General features: G+C 55.3%; 1 protein-coding gene across 1 annotated transcript; it reads left to right on the top strand.

The window, feature by feature from the left end:
• Positions 1–21699: 21699 nt before the first annotated feature.
• LOC135894074 (gap junction beta-4 protein-like) lies at positions 21700–22356 on the top strand. Its single transcript, XM_065422095.1, has one exon. It carries the CDS (start codon positions 21700–21702, stop codon positions 22354–22356), a length of 657 nt encoding a protein of 218 aa, XP_065278167.1.
• The last annotated feature ends 4237 nt before the right edge of the window (positions 22357–26593 follow it).

Raw genomic sequence — 26593 nt, 5'->3', positions numbered from 1 at the left:
TATCCCTCCCTCCCCTGCTGAGACCAATAGGGCATTCCCTTCCCTCACTGAGAACAATGGGGCACCCTTCCTCCCTCCCCTCCTGAGACCAATGGGGCATCCCTCCCTCTCCCACTGAGAACAATAGAGCATCCCTCTCTCCCCCACTGAGACCAATGGGGCATCCCTCCCTCTCCCACTGAGACCAATGGGGTATCCCTCCCTGCCCTCCTGAGACCAATGGGGTATCCCTCCCTCCCCTGCTGAGAACAATAGGGCATTCCCTTCCCTCACTGAGACCAATGGGGCACCCTCCCTCCCTCCCCTCCTGAGACCAACGGGGTATCCCTCTCTCCCTCTTGAGACCAATGGGGTATCCCCCCTCCCCTGCTGAGAACAATAGGGCATCCCTCCGTCCCCCACTGAGAACAATGGGGCATTCCCCTCCCCCATCGATAACAATGGGACATCCCACTCCCGCACTGAGGGAAATCTGGCCCTTACCGATAACGGCACTAGCGGGTCTTTGTGACGTATCTGTTGGAAACTCAACCGAGATCAGGACTCATTCACCCCGGTGCCACCAACAAGCCACTAGATGGTTTTCGCACAGCCTAGATTTGAACCAGAATCGCAGATGTGAGCAGCCGGGAGCAGCTCCGGTGCCCCCGAACTGAACAACGGAACAAAAATGGAACCCTAAAATACACCCCCACACACACATCCACCCACCCACACATGCTCTCTCTCTTCGATCGGGGACCCATTACAGAAAGGTGTTGCTGCCCAGTGTGTCAGTTGAAGCAAGGGCTGGGTGAATGGTTCTTTCAGCCACAACTTATTAGGATTAATTATTTTTCCTGTGGTAGCGGCCAGGAGCCCCAGTCATGGCTCAAGACCGTGCTGCGCTAGGCGCTGTACACACACAGAGCAAAGAGACAGTCCCTGCCCCCCAGAGCTCACCATCTTCCCAGCTGCATTCCTGTATCACCTGTCAGCTGAGGCTCTCAATGCACTGTGCACGTCAGTAAGCCGCTAGGAGGTCAGAGCCATTAATGGGAGCAGGGGTTCCCAGCACCCCTTAAAACTCAGGTCCCATGGCTAGAATTTTCAGAGGGGCTCAGCACCCCCAGGCAGGGCCACACTTTCCCAAGAGCGTCGGGTGCTGAGCCCTTGGAAATCTGGCCTCAGTGTCTCAAGCTGGGCACCAAAACCTAGTGGCCTCTTTAGAGGACATCAGCATGAATTACCCTAGGCCCGCTTTAGATTTAAATCCACACCCTCCACAACAGAGTCACTCTGGTTTTACATCCGTGTAAGTGACATCAGAAGCCGGCCCTTTGCCATTTCCTTTGCACAAGCGCCTGGAAAGACGGAGCCGTCGGGCGTGCGTGGAACGGCCAGAAGGGTCGCACCCTGGGGTCTCAGATAATGGGGACAAAGGCATTACCGGGGAGCCCGCGGCGATCAGAGTGGGCAGAGGAATAACCAATACTCACGCTGGTTGATCAGGACTCTGCGTCTATACTTCCCCTGGGGGACGGTTACCGTGGTAGCTGCGATGGTTTCACACGGCTCCCTGGGCTCTTGCGAGAGATTTTCATGTGGGTGCGGGACCCAGCAGCTCCCAGTGCGAACGGGGAGACAGTGGGTCATAGAATATCAGGGTTGGAAGGGACCTCAGGAGGTCATCTAGTCCAACCCCCTGCTCAAAGCAGGACCAATCCCCAACTCCCTAAATGCCCCCCCCCCCCATTGAACTCACAACCCTGGGTTTAGCAGGCCAACGCTCAAACCACTGAGCTAGCTTTATGTCCTCCATGGGACCTGCAGGGTGACATGGGCGTCCCCACAAGGGGGGCAGCGCGAGGGGGTGATGGGCAGTTCCAGGGCTTTAATAGCACTGCGGGGTCATTGCCAATGGCGCGCCGGTGGTGGTCCATGCAGGACCCCTTTGTGCTGCCCAGGCTGGAATCTCCCGAGTCTCCGTGTGCCAGGACGGGAGCCGTATGGGTCGGGCTTCGAGCTGTGAAATCCCTGTTTCCCCCAGAGCTCGCGGCATTTGCTTGCTGCCCCTTAGCTTCGGCGCGGGGTGTCCTGGGAGAGCTCGCACAAGGCCAGCGGGAGGGCAGGACAACAGCTGCTTCCCCATCGGTGCCCGCTAAATGTCTGAGCTTGCCAGAGGGCTGGTGAGTGGGCAGCAGCTCGCGTGCGTCTGTGTCCCGGCGTGTCAGCGCACACGTGTGCCAACGCGTCACAGAGCTCGGGCGTCTTTCAGGACGCGGGCGCTACCCACCGGGTCGCACGGCGGGTGTGCGTCCCAGTCTCTCTCTCGGGGTGCGATTGTGGCTCGGGGCGGCAGCGGGCACCTGGGAGGGAGACGGCGTGTGTGGTGCAGTGGCGGAGTGCGAGTGCGTGTCAGTGCCCGCACACTTCCTGTTCCAACGCCCGGACACAAGGAGGTAACAGCCACACCCCGTCTCCTGACACTTCACTGAGCGCCCACGTGAGGAACCAGCCCTGCTCTATGCCTTGGAGCGGCGGGGAGGGGCCAGGATTTAACTAGCCTGATGGGAAGTTGCGTTAGTGCTTGGAGAGCCGGACGGTGGCCTTATCTGCCACAGCCGGATTAAGGGGGAGGGATAGCTCAGTGGTTTGAGCATTGGCCTGCTAAACTCAGGCTTGTGAGTTCAATCCTTGAGGGGGCCACTTAGGGAGCTGGGGCAAAAATCAGTACTTGGTCCTGCTAGTGAAGGCAGGGGGCTGGACTCGATGACCTTTCAAGGTCCCTTCCAGTCCTAGGAGATAGAACATCTCCATTAATTTTTTTTATAACAGCCGCGCTCGCAACACCCTCCCCCACGGAGCTGCTCACAGATACAGATTCAGCTCTAGGGCGGTACCAGTGCACAGTGAAATGGGGATAATGCGACCACCCTCCTTTGTAAAGCGCCTTGAGGCTCCAGATAAGCTCTAGAGTGGGTTATTCCAGCGATCCAGAGAGCCAGACAGTAACACCAGCAGCGGCAGAAACCCCCTGGTAGTGGGGCCAAGGCAGCAGCCAAGTACCCCTCCCTCCAGCCTGTACAACCACGACTGACGCCCTCGCGTCTGACCCACCAGGGGCTGCTCCGTGGACCTAAAAGCACGAGCTAAAGAATGAACCCTCCTAGGTGGGCCTGAAAAGACCCACCCGCTCTGTGGATGGGGCACCCGGGGGGCACTGTCACCCACACATCAGTGAACTGCACAAGATCTCACCCAACTGACATTTCAGGGGGGACGGGGCTAGTCTGGGTCTGAGCAGGGGGCTCCCTCTTCCCACCAGTTAGTGGATTCAAGACCGTGCCGCCCAGAGAGTCACCCAGGTGGTCAGTCATTTAGCCAGAGCTGGTGAGGAAATTCACTGGTTTTCCCCTGCAAAAAAAAAAAAAAAAAAAAAAAATACTTCTACAAAACTCAGATGTCTTGGTTTCTTTTCTGTCTGTCTCCCCATTTCAAGGCCAAAAACATTCAAGGAAAACAGAATTTTCTTTCACAAAATCTCTGCTGTCAAAAGGCCCTTTCCTGTTTTAAAACCCCCTTCAGTGGAAAAATTCCAAACCTGCTTGACTTAGGACCTATGACCCAAGGGTTTCGAACTGCTCTGCAGACATCAATGACTTACACCTCGCAACAGTCCTGCAGGGAAAGGTTATCATTCCCATTTGACAGAGGGGGAAACCGAGGCACGGATCAGGCTCCGAGGCAGGAGTCCTATGCTGAGATCACTTCCCCACCCTTGCCTCGCCACCACCCAGGGGTTCTGGCTCCCAGACCCTTTGCACTAACCACTAGACTATACTCCCTCTCCAAGCCAGAAGAGAACCCAGGAGTCCTGACTCCCAGCCCTGCCTCGCTCCCCACCTCCCAGAGCACCCTGTCCTCTCCTCGACTCCTGTGCTTTAAACACCTTCCATGTGGCCTCACAGCAGTGCAACAGCGTCTGGTCCTCCCCAGTCTGATTGCACTTTGGGCTCCCTTATCCTCTTCCTAATTTCCTTCCTGAGCCGGCCGGCCGACTCCCCTCAACCAGCTTTGCCAAGACACGGCGCAGGCCCCACTCGGCAGAGATAATGGGCCGAGGGTTCCTTTAAACCAGAGCCAAGCCAATTCCCCACTAAATAAATAAATAGGAGACAAAAGGCTCCGCGGCTCTTTGAAGCCTCCTGAATCTTGAGTCGTGGGCGATTCCCATGCGATGCTGAATAAATCATGGCAATCAGGAAAAGCCATGGAGATGCTGCCAACGGGGCCAGCCAATCACAGCCTGGCCAAGGCTCTCTGGTTGCTATGGTGACAGCCAATCGCACCCCAGCAGCCGGAATATAAAGGCAAAGAAGCTTTCAATTTCTTTTCCATGGGCTCTCGACCATGCCATCAAATATAGATGCAAGCGTGCTTGGTAATTCCAGCTCCATCCTGGGTTTCTGGGCCCAGCTCAAGACAAGAACAGTCCGTGGTGAAATAAAAAGCGAGGGTTGGCGTTGGGAAAAGCAGAAGGCTGGTGCCAATCAGCCAGCGTCTTCCCTTGCAAAGGGACAAGCTCCCCAAACCCTTCAGGGACTGGGGCAGCTTTTACCAAAGTCTTTACTCAGGTTGCAAGCTCTTCGGGACAGGGACTGTTTCTCACTGCGCGTACGTACAGCGCCTAGCACAATAGCCTTCTGATGCCCGGATGAGACGCTGGGCGCTACCGTAATGCACATAATAGAAGGATGGGAGCATGCAAAACTCCACCAGCTACTAAAACCCAGTTTAGCTCTTTGGGGGCAGGGACCGTGTCTTTCTTCTGTGTTTATACAGGACCAAGCACAGAGACCCAATGCTGCTGTCTCACTTTACACACACACAAGCTTCAGAGCGAGCAGGATCTAGCCGAGCGGTCATTAGGTTGACATAAAGCAGCTGGGTCTAGTAAAAACCAGTTCAGTCCATCTCCTAGTTCCACTCATAATCCCCGCCTGTTATGTAGTGCTTTCAGTCATTCGATCTCAGAGCACCACCTTAGAGATGGGGAAACTGAGGCACAGAGCGGGGAAGTGATTCACCAGTGGCAAAACTGGGACTAGAACTAAGGTCTCCTGACTCCCAGGCTCTATTCTCCAGACCACATGGCCGCCCTCCAGCTAATGGGGTTTGATGGCCAGGTGCGGACAGGGCTGTAAGCCGGTTGCTGAGAAGCCCAATCAGGAAATCATAAAGACCTTTACGTTAAAGGAAAATTCGGGTTGGGGACATGTCCCCCTCCTTGGCACAGGGACTCTTTGGCTGAGGGATGCACACAGAGCACCCATGGGCATTAGAAACCGACAACAAATAATAGAACGCAGGGGAATTTCCACCAACAGAGTAAAGCCAAAGGCCCCGTCTCTGACCGCACCCGGGCAAGTGGCAGAGGAATCCACGCGGGACGGCCCTCCGTAATATCGCAGCACCACAATGGGTTTGTTTGCCTCCGAGGAAGGATTTAACAGGAAAACAAGAACCGCCCCCACCCCCGCCCCCTTGTACACACCCTTTGCCCATAGCACACAAAGCCCCCTCCAGCCAGCCTTCCCGTCTGCTGCTTTAATCAGCATTTGTCTTTCAGCTCCAGCGGGCAAATGAATTATTTAGGTGTCCCAGGTTCCCGGCTGTGATGGGGAATGGGGTGTGGCTGCTGGCAGTATTCCCTCAGCCTCGGCTCCTCCCCCCCCCCCAAACTCCATCCCTGGGAGAGGAATTCCTATAGGACACCCTCTAATCCCCACTCTCTCACAGTCCTGTCTCTCCTTCCCCACTTTTCCTCGTGCGCGCTGTCTTTTGCTCCTTCCACCGTTCATTCCCTCCCTCTCCCCCTTCCTTGCTCCGTGTTCCCCTGACTTTCTGCATTCCCTCCCCCCTCTTTCCAAGTATCCAGCCCTTCATCAGATCAGATGAGTTAACGCCCCCGGAGTCTCATCTCCAGATCACATGTTGTTCATCGAGCATCAAAGGCCAGCTCCCTAGCTGGCGCGAATGGCCACCGCTTCCCTGAAATCAATGCAGCCGTGCCAATTTACCCCTGCGGACCACCTGACCAACAGGCCCAATGCCTCATCGCCCCACACCTGGCCCAGCCATTTACACCAATCAAAACGAGCATCACACGCAACCAGCTCTACATCCATTCTGCTCTAGTGCACAAGGAGATCCGTGCCTTGTGCCTATCATCGCCTTGTTCCCGCAGCTCCTTCAATCGGCAGACGCCCACGCCCCAGAGAGAGAAGCAGCTCAAAGAATGAGAAACATCGACGCTAGACGCTAAATTTGTCCACTTCAAATCAAGGGAGATGGACGGGCTTCTGTTCCGCACTCAGCGTTTCCTTTGTGCATGAAAGCAGGCCCAGAAGATTGCACTGCCTAAGGCCCCTACAGACTTAGGGCTGGGTTTTCCATAGCGGGTTCTGTGTTTTCATAGCTGGGCTCCTCTGAACATCTGGCCCTTCGTGGAGCCAGACATTTGTGGGGACCGACATGATCATCTAGTCCGACCTCCTCCACAAGACAGGCCAGAGTACCCCACCCAGCCATTTCTGAGTCGACCCCACAGCGTCTGTTGGATCTGCAGCACCTCTCTTGGGAAGATGTCCGCTTGCGATTTAAGGACTTGAAGTGATGGAGACGCCATTACACCATTATGTCAGTTGTTGCAGGGGTTAAAAACGTGTCCCTTATTTCTAATCTGAATTTGTCTAGTTTCTGCTTCTAACCATTAGATGTCTGTTCCTGCTAGATAAAGAGCCCGGTACCAGGGAAATCTCTTCACCACGTAGGGACTTGATCAGGTCACAGTCTTAACTCTCCTTTGGATAAACTAGATGGATAGCGTTTCTCACTCCAAGGCATTCTAACCATGTCAGGAAAAAAAAATATTGACTCCTTTTTAATTAGCTTCGATTCCCATCCTAGCATCTTTCTGTCCTTGGCCTCAGACACTACCGATGGCAGAAGCAGTGATAGCCGAACATCTTAGTCCCTACAGTTTGCAACATCATTTTCTTTAATGAAAACAATCCAAAGTATTCGCTCCCCCGCCCCACTCACTAGACAGGCACAGATTTTAAGGCCAGAAGGAACTATTGATCCGACCTTGTTGCATAGCAGAGGCCGGGGTGAATAATGAAATACCCGCTGGATAAAGAGGGGGAAATAAAAACCCGTCCGGTTCTTATTCAATCATAAAATTCAACAAATTGTGCCACAAATTTCACTTTTCCCCCCTACTAAATATTTGACCAGTCAGTATCTTTGCCCCCCTTATTATCCACCCCTCTGAAGGCTCTTGTTACCAAAGGAAGGCCGGCCTCATGACTAGGGTACTGAATAGGTGACTAAAAAGATCTAGAGAGTCCTGTGGCACCTTTAAGACTAACAGATGTATTGGAGCATAAGCAGGTACATGTGTCTGATGAAGTGGGCATTCACCCACGAAAGCTTATGCTCCAATACTTCTGTTAGTCTTAAAGGTGCCACAGGACCCTCTGTTGCTTTTTACAGATCCAGACTAACACGGCTACCCCTCTGATACTAAAAAGATCTAGGTTCTAATCCTTGGCCTGCCTGTGACCTTGGGCAAATCACATCTGTCCTGCACTCCCGCTTCCCCACCAGTAAAATAAGGGTAATAATTCTTCCTGACCTCATAGGCTCGAGGAGAACTGTACCTCGGGAAGAGGCCGTGTTGTCTGGGCTGCTGTTTCTCCTCCTACCCTTTGTCTGTCACACCTATGGATCTTGTAGGCTCTTTCGGGCAGGCTCAGCCCCTCCCTGGGTGCTGGTGTAGCACCGAGCACCTCAGCTGGAGCTCTGAGCCACAACGCAGATAACAATCAGCTGGATTTTGCTGGCACGCACACAGCTAGTTTTCCTGGCCTAGTCCAAGCGCAGTGTCATGTTATTCACGCCGTGCTGTAACCGCTTGGTGACTCTATATCGCTTCCCGGCTGTAGATCTCCAAGCGCCTTGCGAAGGCAAGTCAATATCATATCCCCATTCTGCAGAGGGGAAAACCGAGGCATGGACAAGTTATCTCCACTGGGGGCGGAAAAGGCCCAAAGTGCAGCCAGCAGCCCCATCAGCTTCCTCTTCGGTCTCCCGGTCTGCAATGGGTGTTTTAGTCTGGGGGAACCTGAGCGAGTCATAGCTGTTTATGGCCGGAAGAGACCATTGGATCACCAGGCACTCCTTTATTGAGCCCAGTAACGTATGTTTGGCTAGAGCATGTCTCCCAGGCTGGCGTCTAAGGTGTCTAAGGTTCGCTTCACCAATGCAGGGCTCTGCTCTGGACCGGAAAGTGCATTCCGAGCGTCGGAGCTCACGTCTCAGGGCAGCCGGCACGCACATGTGCTCTCTCTCGCTCACTCAGACACACCCAGCGACAGGCTGAGCCGCGGGAGCCGGCTTGCACACGCAATCTGAGACCTGTGTTATTTTAAGGTGCTCATCATTATACATTACTGTCATGTTCTCCCCAGAGGGGGGATTTAATTCTTAGCAGCTCTGTAATTCTTCACACCTTCCAAAGGCAAATCATCGCAGCACAAACCCAGGGGAACGAGTGACCCTACGCCCGTGATTAGATCCCCGGTCCCCCCCCTGAGTCTTCCTGCTCCGGTGCCGTATCTGGGCGCCAGTTATTGTCCCCATTTTATAGCTTGGGGAAACTGAGGCAGTACGGGACTTGCTCAAGGCCACTCAGAGTCAATGTAAGAGCTGGGATTAGAACTCAGGGCTCCTGTGCTCACAGCACCAGCTGCTCTGATTGGTTCCCCCAACCTTTTTAGATCCCTCCCCATTGGCAGCCACCATCTTTCCGACTTACAGGCTGGAAGCCAAGGGAGGGGGAAAGGCCTTGGGGTGAGTCATTCAAACTGTAATAAACCATACTGGACAGTAGAAGCAGTTGAAGTCTAACCCCCCATGCACAGGGGTAACTGCAAGGTTTATGCTGCCAGAGGGAGACTCCCACAAGTCAGCAGCACAGGTCAATAGATAGCAGCACTTGGCTGGGACTCAGGAGACCTGGGTTCTAGTCCCCAACTCTGCCACTGACCTGCTGTGGGACTTGGGAAAAGTTGTTCCCCCCGTGTGTGCCTCAGTTTCACACACACCCCCCATACACACACACACTCTTTCCTATTTAGATTGGAAGCTCTTTGGGGCAGGGGCTCTCCCACTGTGTGTATGTGCAGCTCCTAGCACAATAGAGCCCTGATCTCACTTGGGACAGATGCCCATAGTAACTCCTTATGCCGCAATGGCCCTGCCCCCACGCAGGGTTCAGCACCCTGGACAGAACCCAGGGTGTCTTCTGGCCTAGCCACACCTGTGGAAGAGGCCAGTGGCATAGCTGGAGGCTGGAGGTAGAGTGTGGCCCTGTGAACGCCCACACACACTTAGTGTGCAATTAGCATATGTGCAATTAGCATATGCAGACTGACCAAGCAAGATTGAGAACACGGAACAGGGAGCAATGTGGGGTTCGTTATTTCACCATAAGGCGGGTGGCTCATGTGCACCTGGCCCAAGGAGCCAATAGTCAAGGGCCTGTGGCACGGACAGTAGGATGTAGTGACCAGAGCAGGGGACTAGGAATCAGGACTCCTGGGTTCTATCCCCAGCTCTGGGAAGGGAAGGTGTGTGTGTGTGTGAGATATTCAGGACATCTGGGTTCTGGTCCCAGCTCTGCCATCGACTCATCGTGTGACTATGAGCAACGTCTTTCCCTCTCTCCGGGCCTCAGTTTACTGACCTGTAACTGTGCAGGTTCTCAGGGAAGGGCCGGTGCTTCATTACCTGACACTGGCCAAGTGTCTCGACCCCTTTGACGTAGAGGTCACGAGCCAGCGGTGCAGATCACCCCCCGAGGATCTGGCTCAGTGCCGTTATACACTCCAAAGGGTTAGGATAGTTTTGGGGAAACATCAGCCAGGAAATCAAGTAAGAGAAACGGCGCCTGCCCCCTGCAAAGCCCTTATGTAACTCAGCGGCAAGCTCCCAATGCCGCTCACTGCCAACTCGAGCCACTATCCCGGTCACTGGCCCTCATCTGGCATCAGCCGCTGGCCTCTGTCCCAGCAGAACCCCAAGACTTTGCCAACAGGGGGAAGAGACTCCACTCTCCCCCCGCCCTACAGCTGATCAATGCACACCAAAATAAGCCATTGATTTCCAGGGCCAGACCCCCAGCTGGTGCACGGCCCTGTAACCCCTCTGAACTCATTAAAGGTGACGATTTAAACCCGCTGAGGACCTGGCCCCGGTTCTGAGTCTGGCACAAACCTGCCCCTCTGAAGTGTCTCATTGTACCCAGCAATATAGGGCCTAGCCGAGGGCACCCTCTGTGGTGACAGCCCTCTCGACAGCGACCGGCGGAGCCAGGACAGCTGCACCTGCCAAGACGCTTTCTGCAGAGAGGAATTTCATTCTCTCCTGCTCCCCTGACGCTCTGGTTACCTTCCCCAGACCTGGAGAAGAGCTCCGGGAAGCTCGAAAGCGTCTCCTTTCCCCCAACAGAAGCTGGTCCAATAAAAGGCATCCCCCCCCCCCGCCCAACCTTGTCTCTCTCTCAGCCTGGGACCCACACTGCAAACGCCCCCGTGTTCATTTCCAGGAAGTCCCGCAAGAACCCAAGCGACGGTAGCCATGGATCCTCAGCCAGGCAATATTCCTGATGAGGGGTATCTGACACTCGGGAGCCTTCCTCTTCGCCGTGGAGATCTGCCGGGGCCACGCCACCTCACCTTGGCCCGCGGCTCTCACGTGGCAATGGCCAGTTTTAGTCGGTGCAGCGCAAGGAGGGGAGGGGGGAAACCAATAGCATTGTGTTGATTGGCTCCTCCATGTGCTAGACTTAAAATCACTGCTAGGGCCTAGGTCTGTTCTGCACCATCCCAAGGCTCGGGAGTCTTAGCTACCAGCCCAGCTGTTGCGGGGAGATTACTGGGGTGGAAAGCCAAAACGTCTGGCTGCAGCTTCCCCTTGCTTAGCCAGGAGCTGTCTTTGTACCCAGCTGGGCATTTATAGGGAGAGGTGGGTGCGAGGTGCTTCTGCTGTCCCTGGTCCTTCTAGGGCGTAGGTCTGGAGAGAGGGGGTGTAGACCATCTGCCTCCATCTCCTGTTGCTACAACCTCGGCCAATAACAGGAGTTTCTTCCCTAACTCTCCCGGCCTTGTGTCCCACCCGCCCCACCCCTAGGGGAGCTGGTTCGGTCCCTGCAGGGTTCACCCCGTTATGGGACGTTTGATCCCCAGGAGCACGGGGTCAGAGGGGAGCGGTGGAAGAACAGGAAGGGTGCCCCCCCCCTCCACGGGGGATCCCAGGGGAGGTTTATTCTCCATCGGGATCAAGCGGGTGGAAAGAGGAGTTTGCGACAGCGAACGGAGGGTGAATAAAGAAGGAGCCATCAGCTGTGCCATCATCGCCCCCCCCCCCCGGCTGCGAAAGGCAGCGGCTTGGCCACTCCGCTCCCAGCAGCTGCTGTCACACAGATGCCCTTGAGAATGGGGTGCAGAGAGCTGAGGGGGGGGCAAGAAAGGAAGAGGGAAGCACACAGCGAGGTTACAAAGGGGTATTGCAGGAGGGGGCTGCATCTGCTGTTGCCTGTCTTCAAATTAGTGCAGGTCAAAACTCAGACCCATACCCCACTCTCACCCCCAGGGGCGGCCTCCAGCTCAGGCAGGCCAGCAGGGGGGGGGGGGGGGCTGCGTGGGTGGGGCCAGAGGGGCCAGGGGCTGCAGAGAGCAGAGAGCAGAAGACAGTCCCGATGGGAGAAAAGCAGCATCTCAGTCACAACAGACACCTCCGTTGCACAGCAGCCCCCTCCCCAGCAGGTCCCCGGGGGCATTAAACAAACAGCATGTTGTTACCAGCTTCCACTAATTGAAACCGGAGTAAAGGCTGGTTCCAGGCGAAGGGGGACCCAGCTGGGGGAGCGAGGGCGGGGGGAGAAACCCAATAGCCAGCAGCGCAAACAGCCCCGAGGGAGGGTTTGCCAGAGAACTACCCCCCCCACCCCCGCCTCTGAACATATCCCAGTCCGTACAGCAGGGACAATTACAAGCCAGAGGCAGGTCAATGCATGCATCCCCCACACCAATAAAGCCAACGCAAGCCTCTCAGGAAGCAAAGTGGGCATCAAATGGGCACAGAGGGGAACAGAGAACCCCGCAGCAACCAGGCCTGGCGGTCCGGGGTCTCGCCAGCCGCCTCTGTGCAGAGCCCCATCTCCAAGGCACAACTGATGGAGGCAGCCGGGACGAAATAACCAGGCCACATCTCGTGGAGCCACATCCCGTGCGGACGGCCCTGCGGCAGCCCCTAACACCCCGCCGCGATCCCGGGGAGCCGTATTCATTTCTGATCTGGTTTTGCTCGGAGATAAACGAAGCGACCCGGGCTCAGGACCTGCCTCGGGATTTTTATACTTCCACAAATCACCAGAACCGCACCGGGAACCAGGACAGATCCTTCCTCTCGGCGCACACCCCTGGGCAGATCTGCATCTGCCAGCCCCGGCTCTGGGGGCGGGAGACCTAGTGGGAATGATGAGAGGGAGGAGAGAGAGGAGAGGAAGTAGGAAAGTGAAGGGAGGCAGCAGGACAGATCCTGATCTCAGGGACACTTGGGTGAATCTGGAGGCACTCCACTTAACTCAATGGATTTAGGGGTAGATCCTGTTCTCAGTGGCACCCAGAGTCACACCCCTGACTTCAGGATCTGGCCCTCACGCCCAGTGAGGCTGGTGCAGATGCAGAACCGCTCCAGATTTGCACCGGCAGCCCCGAGATCAGGATCCAGCCCCCAATTCTGCTTTCAGTTACCCGCACACAATCCCCCAGAAGTCCACAGGAATGGAGGGCAGAATTGGTCCCGGTATGGATTGTATACACAAGAGAGCAGAGGTGCTAGAGAAAGACCTAGGTGATTTAGGCTCTCCATTGGAAGCCTCCCCTCTCACTGCCTCAGTTTCCCCTCGCAGCCTTTATCGATCTGGTCTCTTTTAATTGCAAGCTCCTTGTGACAGGGACTGTCTCCCCCCGGGTCCATGCAGGGCCCAGCACAGTGGAGCTTCTAAGTAACTATCCAGTATGTTTCACAGCGCACCGTCCAGCCCAGATTTAACGGCCGCCCGGGGGAGACTCTTCCACAGTCTCCGAGATCTCCCTGCCAGGATAAGAGTCCAAGCCCCCCCCACCTTCGACATCCTCATTCTGCCCGAGTTCTGTCAGACCTCCCCTGCGCCGGCCCTGCCCCTCCCTCCCGCCAGCACCTGCGGACACAGCTACGGATGCAGTGGAAACCTGAGAGCCAGCAAAGCTCAATTCCCAGGGAACTAGGACAGGTCCCAGACTGTTTCAGGGCAGGGCAATGTTCCACCTGCAGGGCTGGCCTTTGATTCGGGCGCTGGGATGGAACCAAGGAAAGTTATTCTGGGGGGGGGGGGAAGACTCCCCCAGCCAGGCTACTGAGTTTCTGCCTGTTTTCAAGCCTCCCCTGACTTTTTCTAAGTTCTCCAGGCCCCTGGCTTCGCACGGAGCTCCTCGCAGCAAAGACGGGGCCGGGACAGGCCATGAACTGAAGAATAGCGGAGATGTGGAGTGGGTACAACCCCAGAGCAGAGAGGGGCAAGAGACAACAGTGCCCAGGCAGCAGAGGGGGAAATAATTGGGGGGGGGAGAGGACTGGCTGCCTCCTATGCCCTAGGATCCCACCTCCTAACCACACCTGCCCAGCCCGGTAAGTGTCACCCAGAATCAGAGGATCCATTATCACAGGAGCGTCAATTCACCCCAAACTGGAGGCAGAGCCTTCCGCCTGCTCACCCACGCTGCGGAGAGAGCCTGCCACAAGAATATGATGCAAGAAGCTGTTTAAAATCAGCTGCCACTGTCCCTCAATCCTGACCTGCAGCCCCCCCCATCTGAGTCCTGGGCTCCCTCCAGCCCCCAACCCCCAGCTCTTCTGGTGCCCCTCAATCCTGACTCACAGCCCCCCTGCTACTCCAAACCCAGGCCGCCCCTGCCATTCCCAACCCCCAGCTCTGCTGAAGACCCCCAGGCCTGCCCTGCACTCCCCCGGCCCCCAGCAGCAAGACGTCAGGGCCTTGGGAAAGCTATTTTGCAATGAAATTCAGGGCGGTCTCCTCCCAGGGACGTCAGAGACGCCGCATTCCCGACCGAAGCCAGACACCAAGCCCAGGTTTAACATTCTGCCCCTCCCAACTATGCACTAGCCGTACAGAACCCGGCAGCCCCTGCCCCCCTCCCATGAAAACACCCCCCGGCTCCAGCAGAGACATACAAGGCCCAACCATCAGCCACCATTCAGGCCTCCGAATTTTAAAGCAATGCTGCCAGCCAGGGGGACTGTTTGACGTCTCATCGCAAGAGACTAAGAGGCCCAGACCGCTTGCGGTCACTAAGCTATCCCCTGGCATTTCCCCCACGAGTCAGGGACCCCGGCGTGGGGGGTTGGGGGAAGGGGTTATGCGCTCCCTGAAATTCCCTGCCTCGAAGAGACGTGGTGTGCCATGTGTCTAGGGCAGCACAGCTGCTGAGCTCCACCCCAGAGACAGCTGCCGCTCAGCGTGTGCGCGCGGGGGCGGTCTGGGATGCTGCTGGATGAAAGGCAATACAATGCCAGGCCAAATTCCTTCCTGGTGTAACTCCATTGGACTCGGCGGAGTTACACCCAGGATGGAGCTGGCCCGTCATTGTGATTGATGTGCGTAGGCTGTGAGGGTAAGAGGATGATCAGCCAGAACAGACCCTGCATCGATCCAGCTCCCCCCGCCTGGTCACCTCCCCTTCCCCCAGCACAACAAAGGTCCCGGGGCCCTGCCTGGCTGGGCAACAGACACTCCCCCCCCAACCTCCCTGCAATCCCCCGCGAGCTGCCAGGAACCCAGCAGAACCCCGCCATGCCCACCGGCTCCCAGCAGCACCGTAACCCTTGGTGGGAAGCCCAGATGCCAGTCCCCCCACCCAGAGTTCATAGCTGCGTGGGGGAATCCGAGGTGCAGCGCCCTCCGTGCGGAGGTGGGGATGGAGAATCAGCCCAGTGATGGAGAGATGGACCAAAAAAAAAGACAGGCAGAGGGCTGCCGTGGATCGCTCTGTCTCTCCAGACAGAACCCCCTCTACCAAAGCCCCGGCTGCAAGGCCCGCACCGAGCCCTGCTCGGTCTGTTATGCAACGAACGCCTCTGGAAAACGCACACACACCTTGCCATTGTGATGAAGCCATCGGCAGCCAGGCAGGGCCCAGGCTCTGCCTCCCGCTGCAGGGAGCTTTGTTTCCGTCCTACAACTCAAAGGGTCCCCACTGAACTTGCTAGATCGGATTGGTCATCCCAGCACCAGGCCGGCCTCAACCCGAGCCAGGAGACGCATTGTGCGGCCAGGTCCCCCCCAATCCAGGCACCTCCCCGCGCCACGGGGCTAGACACGGAGGAGACGATGATTTCGACTGTGCCCCGATCTCCCTCAAAATAAAACAGAGCGTGGATCAAAAGCCCCACCGCGATCGCTCCATGCGGAGACCACAGTCCCCAAATGTGCCCCCCCCCCACCATCTCTGTCTCCTGCAACAACCCCCCCCCAAACCCCCTGCAGCTTCAGGGAGGCTGCTGCTGACCCTGCTTAATATGCAGCTCAGGTTGGCAGCCTGAATATACAGCTACCAGCGGGGGGGGGGGGGGGGGGGGGAGCCCATTCCTTTCCTCCCCTGCCCCGCGTCAGCGGGCTTGGCCAGTCGATTGCACCTCAAATAGCCGTCGCCTTTTGCTTTACCTCATCTCCAAAGAAGGTCGAATGCAGAAAGGACAGGAACCAAAGCAGTCCCATGTAGCCAGCATCCTGCAGCAGCTGACGCTGTATCTGTCTCGCTCTGTCTCCTCCTCAAGGGCTGGGTCCTGGGAGTGGAATTTTTTACAAGAGCCGGGCTCCCAGCCCTAGGTGGCAGCAGATCCCATTTGGCTCCAGCGATCAGACCTAATGCAACAGCAATGAAAAGGGGAAATTCAAGTGTGCAAGCCTAGCTGCAAAGGCGCGTGAGCCTTGGAAAAAGATGGGGGTGGGGTGGGGAATAGACAAGACCTGAAGAGACAGCAAGGGAGACGCCGGCGGGGCCAGAAGTGTCAGGGGGACGGCAGGTCACACCTGAAACCATCAGATGAAAATACACAAATCTCATCTCAGACTAAGCGAGGCCAGCGATCAACTGCTCTCCACGGTCGCAGGCCAAGAAGAAATCAGCTAAAGTTTGCAGCCAGGGAGAATTAGATTGGATATTGGGCAAAACTTTCTGACTATACTGCTAGTTACGCTCCGGAAAAGGCTGCCTCGGGAGTGTTTGAGGGCAGGTTGGACAGCCACTGCTCAGGGATGGTCCCACTTCAGCGTAGGGGGTTGGACCGCTTGAGGCCTCGTCCAGCCCGATATTCCTATTATTCTATTCTGTAAACGGACAAAAAAAAAATCTTTCCAGAACCCTCCGAGATTGTTAGAACCAAGAGAACTTTAATCAGCAAATCTGTTGCTTTAGCATTTATTTCAGTTTAAGTAATAACTCACAGGGGCCGTGACACACCGTTAAGACCACAGTGCACGACTACAATCGCTTCAACGGGAGCTCCGCCGGCCACTTGCAAAAATTCCTTTCTGACCCTTATCTGAGAAGCAAACCCTCCCCCTTCTCCAAACCCCGTCCCATCGGACACTTGTCTTCTCTGATCCTCCTTTTAGGCCCTGATCCTGCAGTCCTTCAGCATTTGCAGGATCAAACGCTTACTATTGAATTTCACTCTCCGAGGTGCGGGGGGGGGGGGGGGGGCGCAGAGCGTGGCCCCATTGAAGTCAGTGGGAGCTGTCTCTGTCTATTTCTAGTCAGTTTCACTTCCTGATTCTCAGGCCCTCCTACTGAGGACAAGGAACAGCCCTTAGTTATCTGGCATCTTTGATCCCCTAGTCGCAAAGCGGGGTTAAAGTTCACTATCCTCATTTTACAGATGGGGGAAACTGAGGCGCGGGAAAGGGAAGAGATTTGTCCAAAGTGAGCCAGTGAGTGAGAGGCAGAGCCAAAAAACAGAACCCAGAAGTCCTGACCCTAATGCCAACTCCCTTCTCATCTCCAGACCACACGCCCCTCCCAGAGCTGGGCATACAACGCAGGAGTCCTCTTCCAGCCCTGCCACTACCTCATCCTATCAGGGTGATTTCCTCCCTTTATGCCCTCCTGTCGGGCAGCGAGGCTGCTCCCCTTTCGCCCCTTGCCCGGGCCCTTTCAAAGCCCTGGCACAAAGGGGAACAGGTGTTTTGTAAGCTGCAAAATCAACACAAACCCTGCAGGGTCCTACAGCATTTGTGCCGGAAGGGGATATAATTCTTCCTGATCCTCAGCCACGCTTGTGCCCTGGAGCATAGAGATCGTCGCTAAGGCTTTAGAGCAGTTCTCTGCAGAGACCCCCACGCCTGCCCTAAGGGTGGCATAGAGCAGGGCCTACGTTTAAAATCAGGCCACTCGCCCCATGCTCACGCCTCTCATGTGCCGACAGTACAGAGGTGACACGAATGACCTCGCAGCCTCCCAGCCTGTGCAATGACATCCTGCTCCCTTCCCCTCTTGAGGGCTCCCTGGTTGGTTCTGTTCTAGCCTCTTGCCCGGTCCTGGCTGCTCCAAACCAGCCCGAGCCGTGAACACGCCTGCACCTTGCATGCTACTCCGCTCGCCGCTATTTACAGCAAAACAAAGCAGCAGCGGGAGAGGTCCCTGGGCATTTCCTGGCGACCTCAGTTCCTGGGAGGAGACGGGTTGAGAAAGGTGCCACAGGAAAGGACCCTCCAACTCCAGGAGATGTCGCCGAACAACCTCTAACGTCCTTGATGCAAACTCCCAGGTAAAGGGGAAGCTGGGTTGGATCCTCCTGCTTAGTTTTCCCACTTCTGCCCTGCCCTGCCCCTGGGCTGTAGCTAACTGGCCACGTCCTCAACAGGTGTAAACCGGGGTCGCTCCCATCGCCTTCCAAACTAGGCTAATGGACCCCACTCAAGACCCCAGAAAGGGCTTGATTTCCAGAGGGAGAGAGCTAGACACTTCCTGAAAAACCCATCAGGGTTCTTCAAAGGTGTCTCAGGTTGCCCCCCCTCCCCCAAAACGGAGGCACCCAAACTAGCCAGCGCCTTGGAAAAGTTCAGCCAGAGGCAGCAGCACCAACTGGATTCTTTTTAAATTAAATTAATGGAGATATCCCATCTCCTAGAACTGGAAGGGACCTTGAAAGGTCATCGAGTCCAGCCCCCTGCCTTCACTAGCAGGACCAAGTACTGATTTTGCCCTAGATCCCTAAGTGGCCCCCTCAAGGACTGAGCTCACAAGCCTAGGTTTAGCAGGCCAATGCTCAAACCACTGAGCTATCCCTCCCCTAGGCTACAGAGGAAGGATGGCAGGGGCTCAGCTGAGAACCCAGCACAGCTCTTGCCTCCCCTCTCTCTTCCCCTTGTGCAGCCAGGCAGGGCTGGCCATAATCTGCCCCCATCTCTGCCGCTGATCTCCATTTCAGGGGGCTTTACCCATGAGCCGGGCCGTTTCCCCCTCTGTCCCGCCCCAGCCCTGGGAGCAGCCTGGCCGATCAATGCAGTTCATAAGGATTCCAAGAGCGGCTCCGGCCGCCCCTCAAGGGGATCAAAAGCATTGAACGGAGGCGGGTGCCCTGCCTGGACTCCGGCCACTTGCATCTCCTTTGCCGCTGAGCACGCTGGCCACAGACTGCACAAGCTTTCCTCAGCCCCTGCTCCTCGCTCCGGGCACCCACTGCCCCCCGCTGCTGTTCCAGTCCTGGGCTCTCCGCTTGTACACAGCTCTGCCAACGCCCTGAACTGCAGCCCCACTCCGGGATCCCCACCCTCAGCTCTGCTGATGCCCCACAGTCCAAACCCACCCCACTGCCCCTCACTCCTCAGGTACAAATTATTCCATGCCTGGGCCACTCCTGCACAGTTAAAGCCCCTCCTCCCACCCCCCCAAGGATCATCTGTCAGCTTTCCGCGGGGGCAACCTCCCCTCCCTTCTCCTTTGTCTGATTTCCACTGTCTTAGTAACTAAGATGACGATTTGAAGGCCTACAGTCACCCAGCAGGTCAGTGGTAGGAATAGAACCCAGGTCTCCTAGCTCCCAGGCCACAGGGCCAGCAATAGCCATTCCCCCACTAGCCAGGCCTCGTACAATCCCAGCCAACTGAGATGGCCAGCCTGAGGCTTACCAGAGCAGCTCAGCGGGTGAGGGCCAGGCCCTGCACCGTGCTAAGTTTAGGGAGGGATGGAGTCATAGCTCTGAATACAGGGAAAGGCCCCTGGGGCTCTGATCAGGACTATGAGGCACAAAATCCGGATGAACTGAGGCAGAGAAGCAAGAACAGCAGCAGCTTCGCCTCCCACCACTGACCGGGGATGGGGGAGTGGAAGCTCCACCAGGGTTTCTGCCCCGATGGGCCAGCAGAAATCATTGTCACGTGACAGCCTCCACCGAGCCTGTTAAAGAACCCATCGGGGCACAGGCAGGTTGGTCTGCAGGAAGGGCCCAGAGACGCGGGAGGAGGAGAGCTCTCCTCCAAAGCTGCAAGGGGCAAGGTCACCCCCGTGCCCCCTGAGCCATTCCTTGGAACCTCCCTGTAGCAAGGGAGCAGGGAGTGGGAGACAGGTGTCCTGGGTGCTGCGCCCTGCTCTGGCAATTAGGACTAGTGGCTCAGAGCAGGGGGCTGGAAGTCAGGACTCCTGGGTTCTCTTGCCAGCTCTGGGAGGGGCATGGGGTCTAGGGACTGGAATAGAGGGGGCTGGGATCCAGGATTCCCTTATCAATGACATGCTGGGTAAATGAGTGCCATTTCCCCTCTCCGTGCCTCAGTTTACTCCTCTGGGAGGGAAGAGAAGTTGGAGCCCTGCAGAATGCCACATGAGACAGGCCTTGAGACAGAAGAGCAAATCACCCAGAGTCTTCCCTCTGCCAGCTCTCAGGGAGGTAGGAACATGCAGCCCCCACCTATCCCCGTAGGGTTTGCAAGTGAGTTTCCAGCCCCTCGCAGTCAGTGGTATTGACAGATCAAACAACATAGCAGCAGAGACAATATCTGATCTTCATCCACCGCCTGGAGATCACCTAGCCAAGGGCCGGTGCAGCCTCCGTGCCAGGCTAAGGTCTGTCCCAGGACTGACACGGGTCAGGCAGGCAGAGGCTCTGTCTCTCGGCTCCACGGGATCGGTGCTACGGCCCCAGCCTCGGAACAGTCTCGAGGAGGAGCCCGGTCAGTGCGCCAGACCCCCCTAGGGGTCTCACTCTTCCTCCAGGGTAAGCCAGGCAGCTGGACCACACCGTGAGCTCCGTTCAGCGAGTCCCACTGAGACAGACCCCTCAGGGAGACAACGCACCTCGCCCAGCGTTTGCAGTGGAGAGTCCGGTTCGTTCATTAACTGGAAGTTCTGGGGGTAGTCTAGAGAACTGGAGGGGAAAGCAGAGCCCATTCTGGTTAGCCCAGAGCCCAGCCAAGCTGCGGGGAACCCCTTGGTTCAGGCTCTGTCTGTCTGACCTCCTTTGAGAGATCCCTTACTGCTTCCAGCAGCCAGCTCTTACCCCACACCAGTCCTTTGATCTCCAGCTGGGGGATTGTTGTTCATCTGCCCCGGGGAGAGATGGGGAAGTCCATATCCCTTGGGGATGTTGGTTGCTAGGTTCCAATGTCCTGGCGATTGGATTCACCACTGTCTTCTCCGATGCTCCGTTTATTGGAGACTAAGGCCCAGACAGCTAGGTGACACCCACACCTAATTCTCTTCGCCTGCCCCGAAAGCAAACAGTCCTTTTCCATCCCACTGGGTAACAATGCAGCACATGGGGAAACTGAGGCACAAACAGGACTCAAAAACATTACAAACTATTCCCACTTTGGGACACTCTTCCGCTAGGGAAGCAGGCAGGCAGCTCCCACCATCCCTGCACAAACGCGAACCCCAGCCCAGCCCACATTCCGCCAGCCCCTTCATCCCTGCTAATGCTGAGCTCCTTCTGAGCCTCAAAGACCTGATCCTTCCAGCCGGAGCAGCTCGTTACCTGGCTCTCTGTGGCAGTGGAGTCCCCTCTGTTAACGCAACACGACCCACCCAGACAGGGTGCGTGTCCTAAACGTACGATCCGAGCCTGGGAGCCGGGCCCCATCGTGCTGGGTGCTGCAGACACAGTGAGACTGGCCCTGCCTCACAGAGCTTGCAATCTAAACACACCAGATAGACAAAGGGTGGGAGGGGAAACTGAGGCACCGAGCAGGGACGTGACTTGCCCAAGGTCAGCCAGCAGGTCAGCGACAGAGCCGGGAATAGAAGCCAGGTCCCCCAATGACCACGCCCATGCCTTAATCACTAGCCTGGCCTTCCTCTCTAACACCTTCCATCCCCCATTACCTGTCTTTCCATCCAAGCGACAGTATTTCTCTAAGGCTCTGACTGGGCTGATTTCTAATGTAATCCAGAGGGTTCTAACCTGTTTCTCCCCTCCTCACGCTCCCTAAAGGCCAGGTGTGATGAAGTGGGGGATTATCTTGTTTTTTCTACCGTCTATACTCCTCTGCACAACACATCTACATCTCTCCTCCCCCCCCCCCCCCAGGCTGCCATGGAGGTGGACGCCGTCGCAAGCCTGCTGAGCGGCACCAGCGCACACGCCCCCCGCCTGTGTCGGGCTGGCTTGGCTGTGGTCTTCACGCTGCGTCTGGTTGCCTTGGCGGTTGGAGCCAGGACCCTGTGGCGGGACGAGGTGGGGGACTTGGCCTGCAACGCCAGCGCGGAGAGCTGCCGCCGCACCTGCTTCGACGCCGCCTTCCCCATCTCGCCCTTCAACCTGTTCGCGCTGCAGCTGGCGGTGATCTTCAGCCATGCTCTGGCCAGCTCCTGGCACTTCCGCCCACACGGCGAGGGCATGGGCAGCTGGCTGAAGCCCACGCTCTGGGGCAAGCAGCAGCGGCTCTGGCTCCACTTGGGAAGTCTCTTGGCCAAGGCTGTCCTAGAAGGCATCTTCCTGGTGATGTTCCACACGCTCTACAGCCACTTCCCCGTGCTGGTGCAATGCCCTCCCTCTCCCTGCCCGCCAGCCGTGACCTGCGCCATCCTGAATGCCCGGGAGAAGGACGCCTTTAACCACTTCATGGCCGGCTCCTCCTGGGCTTGTCTCCTGCTCAGTCTGCTGGGGACGCAGCACGCAGCCGTTCAGATCTTCCAGGAGGCTTCTGGAAAAGCTCCGCGAAAAGGCACAGCCAGGAAACCACGCGTGTAACTGGCCAGGTGTCACAATGACTTCGCCCGGTTGCCAGCAGGGCTTGAGCCCATGACTTTCAGTGCTAACTAGGAGGAGCCACCATTGCTTGAGCTAAAGGAGTAACTCCTCCGGCTGATAGCACCACTAGGCTATTATCCACTATTATCCAGCCACTAGCAGGGGACAAAGGCACACTGTGTGTTAGGGTGAGTTGCATAATCACCCCAGAGGGAGAACGAGGACGGTGGTGGAGGGGGTGTATATAGGAATAAGGGACACGGGTTTTGTCATTTCTCCATCAATCTCGCCCAAGAGTGACAATTAAAGCGACTCTGAAACGACCCCCAGCAGATCAGACCCTTACGGAACAAAGGCTGGCAGCTCCTTGGGACAAGGACCGTTTCTTTGTGCTGTTCATACAGCTCCAAGGATGATGGGGCCTGGTGCCACGGCGAGGGCCCCTGGGTGCTACTGTGATACAGCTACTAGGATGACATTTAGACGAGGGAATTTAAGCCGGGTAACAGGAAACATTTGCAAAAGGGCCGAGCTGATTGTGTGGAATAATCTCCCAAAGGGCTCGTGGTTAAAGACATTTAGAGCTGGAGTAGACAAAGCCCTATCTGTTTATCTCCTTACGTGGCCCACACCAGCAGGCCTGAGTTAGTGTTTATGCTCACACCCCCTCTACAGGGCACGGAAATATTAGCCTCATCTTACAGAATGGAGGTGCAGGGTAAGTGCAGAGATTTGACCAAGACCAGCCAAGAAGTCTGTGGCAGAGCCAAGTAGTCCCAGGCCCATGCCTTAACCCCAAACCCAGCCTTCCTCCCTGGAGCACCACCCTGTACGGGCAGGAGCTCGATGCGGATGGCTTCTCTGGCTTGGAGTTCCCAGGCTTCTACATTTAAAAGCCACGTGTGTTCGAAAGTGCGCCGAGAGAAGACGATAAGAGAAGAGCCGAATGAACCTAAAAAGCTGCCAGGAAATTTCAGGTTGTTCCTCCAAATTCTGACTGAGAGTTGGGCATCTGATTTAGACTTTTCATCTCAGGAAGGGTTACAAGCTCTGACCCCAGCAGCCAAACCCACCCTGCAATGCTAATCCTCTCTGACCACTGGTGAAAGAGGCAGTAAGCAAATTTCACATGATCTCCAGAAATATTGACCAAATGGGAATAATCTCACAGCGACATCTGCTGGCCAAAAAACACTACCTGGCTGCAAGCCAGCCTGGCCTGCAAATATCCTTCTGGCTCTCAGGCGGGGTAGCCTGGAGGTCATGCAGTTTTACTACAACAGCCTGTGCAAACATCAGTCATCCAGACAGTTCCTGGAGCTGTGGTAATGGCCATGTAGCAATATTTACGCTCATGCACTCGCCTCTGGGTGGCTTGCTAGCATTTCAGCAGCGGCGTGATCTATAGAGCGTAAAACACCTGGGGACACGGTTCTGCTGGATGAAGCAGAAAATGGTGTTAAGAGTAGCAGACAAACACACCAGGCACAGAGAATCGCTGTTCCTCTTTGGGGATCCCGCAGCACTTTGCTGTACCAGCAGTGCCATCCCCGGTGTCTCGTTATTATGCAGGAGGGCTCAATAGAACTTCTTTCGCACTGATGCTCCTAATGGGTTAAGAGAGCTGCATTCTTTAATCAGACCATTGCTGGGGTACCTGGAAAACAAATGGATGCAATAGATACAATAGCTACATCTTAACAGTGAATGCCTGTCCCCAGCCATTCATATGGAGATTAGGTTTGGTGCACAAAGGACATTCCGACACCAGGCAACCCAGTTCTCTCCTTTCTAAAGCCATCCAATTCCTCGGTTATTATTTAAGCTCCTGGACAGGCAGTCATTCGGGGACAAGGGGAGGGTGCAAAGCCTCTTTTTGAATCTAGGCTATTCCAAAGAGAACAAAGCTGGTAGAGCATGAAAAGGCTTTTTGGAACCAGCCACAAAGATTCCCTTTTGAACCCTGCTGCTAACTGACCTGGCGCCCCCGTCATACGCCAGCAAAGAGCAAGTCAATGGATGGCAGCCATGATGTGGTCACTGCGGGCACTGGGCCGGGCACCAAGGCTGCTGTAGTTGTTTTGGTGGGGGAGCGCCAGGAGAGGTAAATCTAGCATTGGTGAAAGGTCCTGGATTGGTAGATCAAGGCCAAGCCGCATAACAGGTACAGCAATACAAGCTTCCCACTAACACACCTCTGTCTGTATCTTGTCATATTTAACTGTAGACTCCTTGGGGCAGGGGCCGGCTTTGTGTCCTATGTCTGTACAGCACCTGGCACAATGGGGTCCTGCTCCAGGACTAAGGCTCCTAGGGGCTACGGTAATACAAATAGAAACTCTCTCCGCCTGGCTGCAGAAAGACCATCTTTTGAAGGGTGTCCAAGTCCTCCTGACTTCTCTGCTGAAACTGCAATGGTGGTGATGTTGCAGACACGTTTAATAGGAAATGGAATGAGACCCACCTGTTCTTTTCACACGGGCCATCAAACAGCCATCAGGGTAGTTCCCGTTGACCTGAGCCGAATTAGCGACGTTCGTTACCAAGCCCCTGCATGGGGAACTGAAGGGATAGCAATTGACGAGATCATTATGTAGCATCTTTCAGCCCCAAATGCCCCAGGCTAGTTTACAAATCAACCTACCACTGAAGTGCAGGCACCTTTGGGGAGAAACGTGGCCAGGAAAGTGGCATCACCAGCCTCAGTTATAGGCCTTATAGAACAGTTAGAGCTTCATACTAGGCACACTAGAGTTATTCTACCTACCACCCAGGATTCATCCCAACCCCCACTAGCTGTAGTGGGCGAGAGGCGTCTCCCAGCCAAGAGGTATCCAAGCTCAATATCACTTACCTTGCAAGATCTATAAAAGCACAGGCCAAAGGGAGACCTCAGTAGTTTGAAGAAAAGGAGCCAGGTTGCTCCAACCCCCATGTTTTAAAACATGTTATCATGAGATGTAATTAGAGGAAGCTCCCAAAACTCTGCATTTCAGTCAGAGGGAACGGAAGGAACCAGCACTACCCGGTAGCTTGCAGAACAAGGAAATGGGCTACCATTTGTTTGGGTCATTGACTGAAGTTTCACACACCTGCTGCCACAGGCAGAGGGGAATCTGTTGAACCCACTTGGGATTAGACCCCAGAACAAAGTCTTGGCAAACCACATGAACTTCTGTTTGACCTTAATATTACTAGACAAGAGAAGGAAAAACTGATGAGACCAGAGCTGTGTCAGGAGAAGGATTGAAGACTGGAGAACCAGGGTCTTAATACACAAGCCCTTTTATAACCATGCTTCTGCCATTGGGAACCTTTAGTAAAATCCTGTTTCAATTGAGTATCAATTACTTCTAAAGAAAATTGTGCTACAGAAAGCAATGCAGCTGTAAGGGAGCATGCTCAGGACATGGTATTTTAGACAGGTCCCATTAGGGTTTCATTTATTCAATGTTGTTTTTCTTTCCGGTTTTACACACACCCAACAATGAAACCACTCTGATTAGTTTCCATACAGGTGTTTGTTTTTAGTGGAAAAGGATTCTGGACCTCTCACGAGTACAATTAATGAAACCAGCACGGGATTTCCCGGGGCAGACCACGTAAAGAAAAGTTGCATTCACGTTTCTAGTCCATCTTCAGTGTTCTTCTCTAGCATTTACCCGTAGATCATGCCAGATGAGATTTTTCTGCACACTGAGATGCATCATTGACCTACAGGGTTTATTATACACCTCTACCTCGATAGAACGCTGTCCTCAGGAGCCAAAAATGTTTACCGCGTTATAGGTGAAACCGCGTTATATTGAACTTGCTTTGATCCACCAGAGTGCGCAGCCCCGCTCCCCCGGAGCGCTGCTTTACCGCATTCTATCCGAATTCGTGTTCTATCGGGGTAGAGGTGTAACATATTAAATATTTTTGGATGTCATGGAAGCTTGGAAAAAAAATTTTCATCCTTTTCTGTCAGCCACAGATTATTGCGTCCTTCAGATGTTCAGGGTAACCCCCACATTTGTTTATTCTGTATCAGCATCTTCATGGAAGTAACAAGAAAGGCCTTAGTACAGAAAGCAGCTGGGCACAGGAAGGGAACATACTTGGGACACCAAACCAAAAAACACTCAATAGGTTTCAAAGTGGCAGCACGAGCATAGTGACAATTTTTAGAGGTAGAGGATATCGACATCTAAGAATCCAGAGTGCATTCCTCCGACTATAACATCTAACAGCCAAT

This window comes from Emys orbicularis, chromosome 24, assembly GCF_028017835.1.
Source record: "Emys orbicularis isolate rEmyOrb1 chromosome 24, rEmyOrb1.hap1, whole genome shotgun sequence".
In the NCBI taxonomy this organism is placed as follows: domain Eukaryota; kingdom Metazoa; phylum Chordata; order Testudines; family Emydidae; genus Emys; species Emys orbicularis.
This window is presented reverse-complemented; position numbering and strand designations above follow the sequence as displayed.

Coding starts and splice junctions, on each gene's coding strand:
- LOC135894074 (XM_065422095.1), top strand. CDS start 21,700: ATGGAGGTGGACGCCGTCGCAAGCCTGCTGAGCGGCACCAGCGCACAC.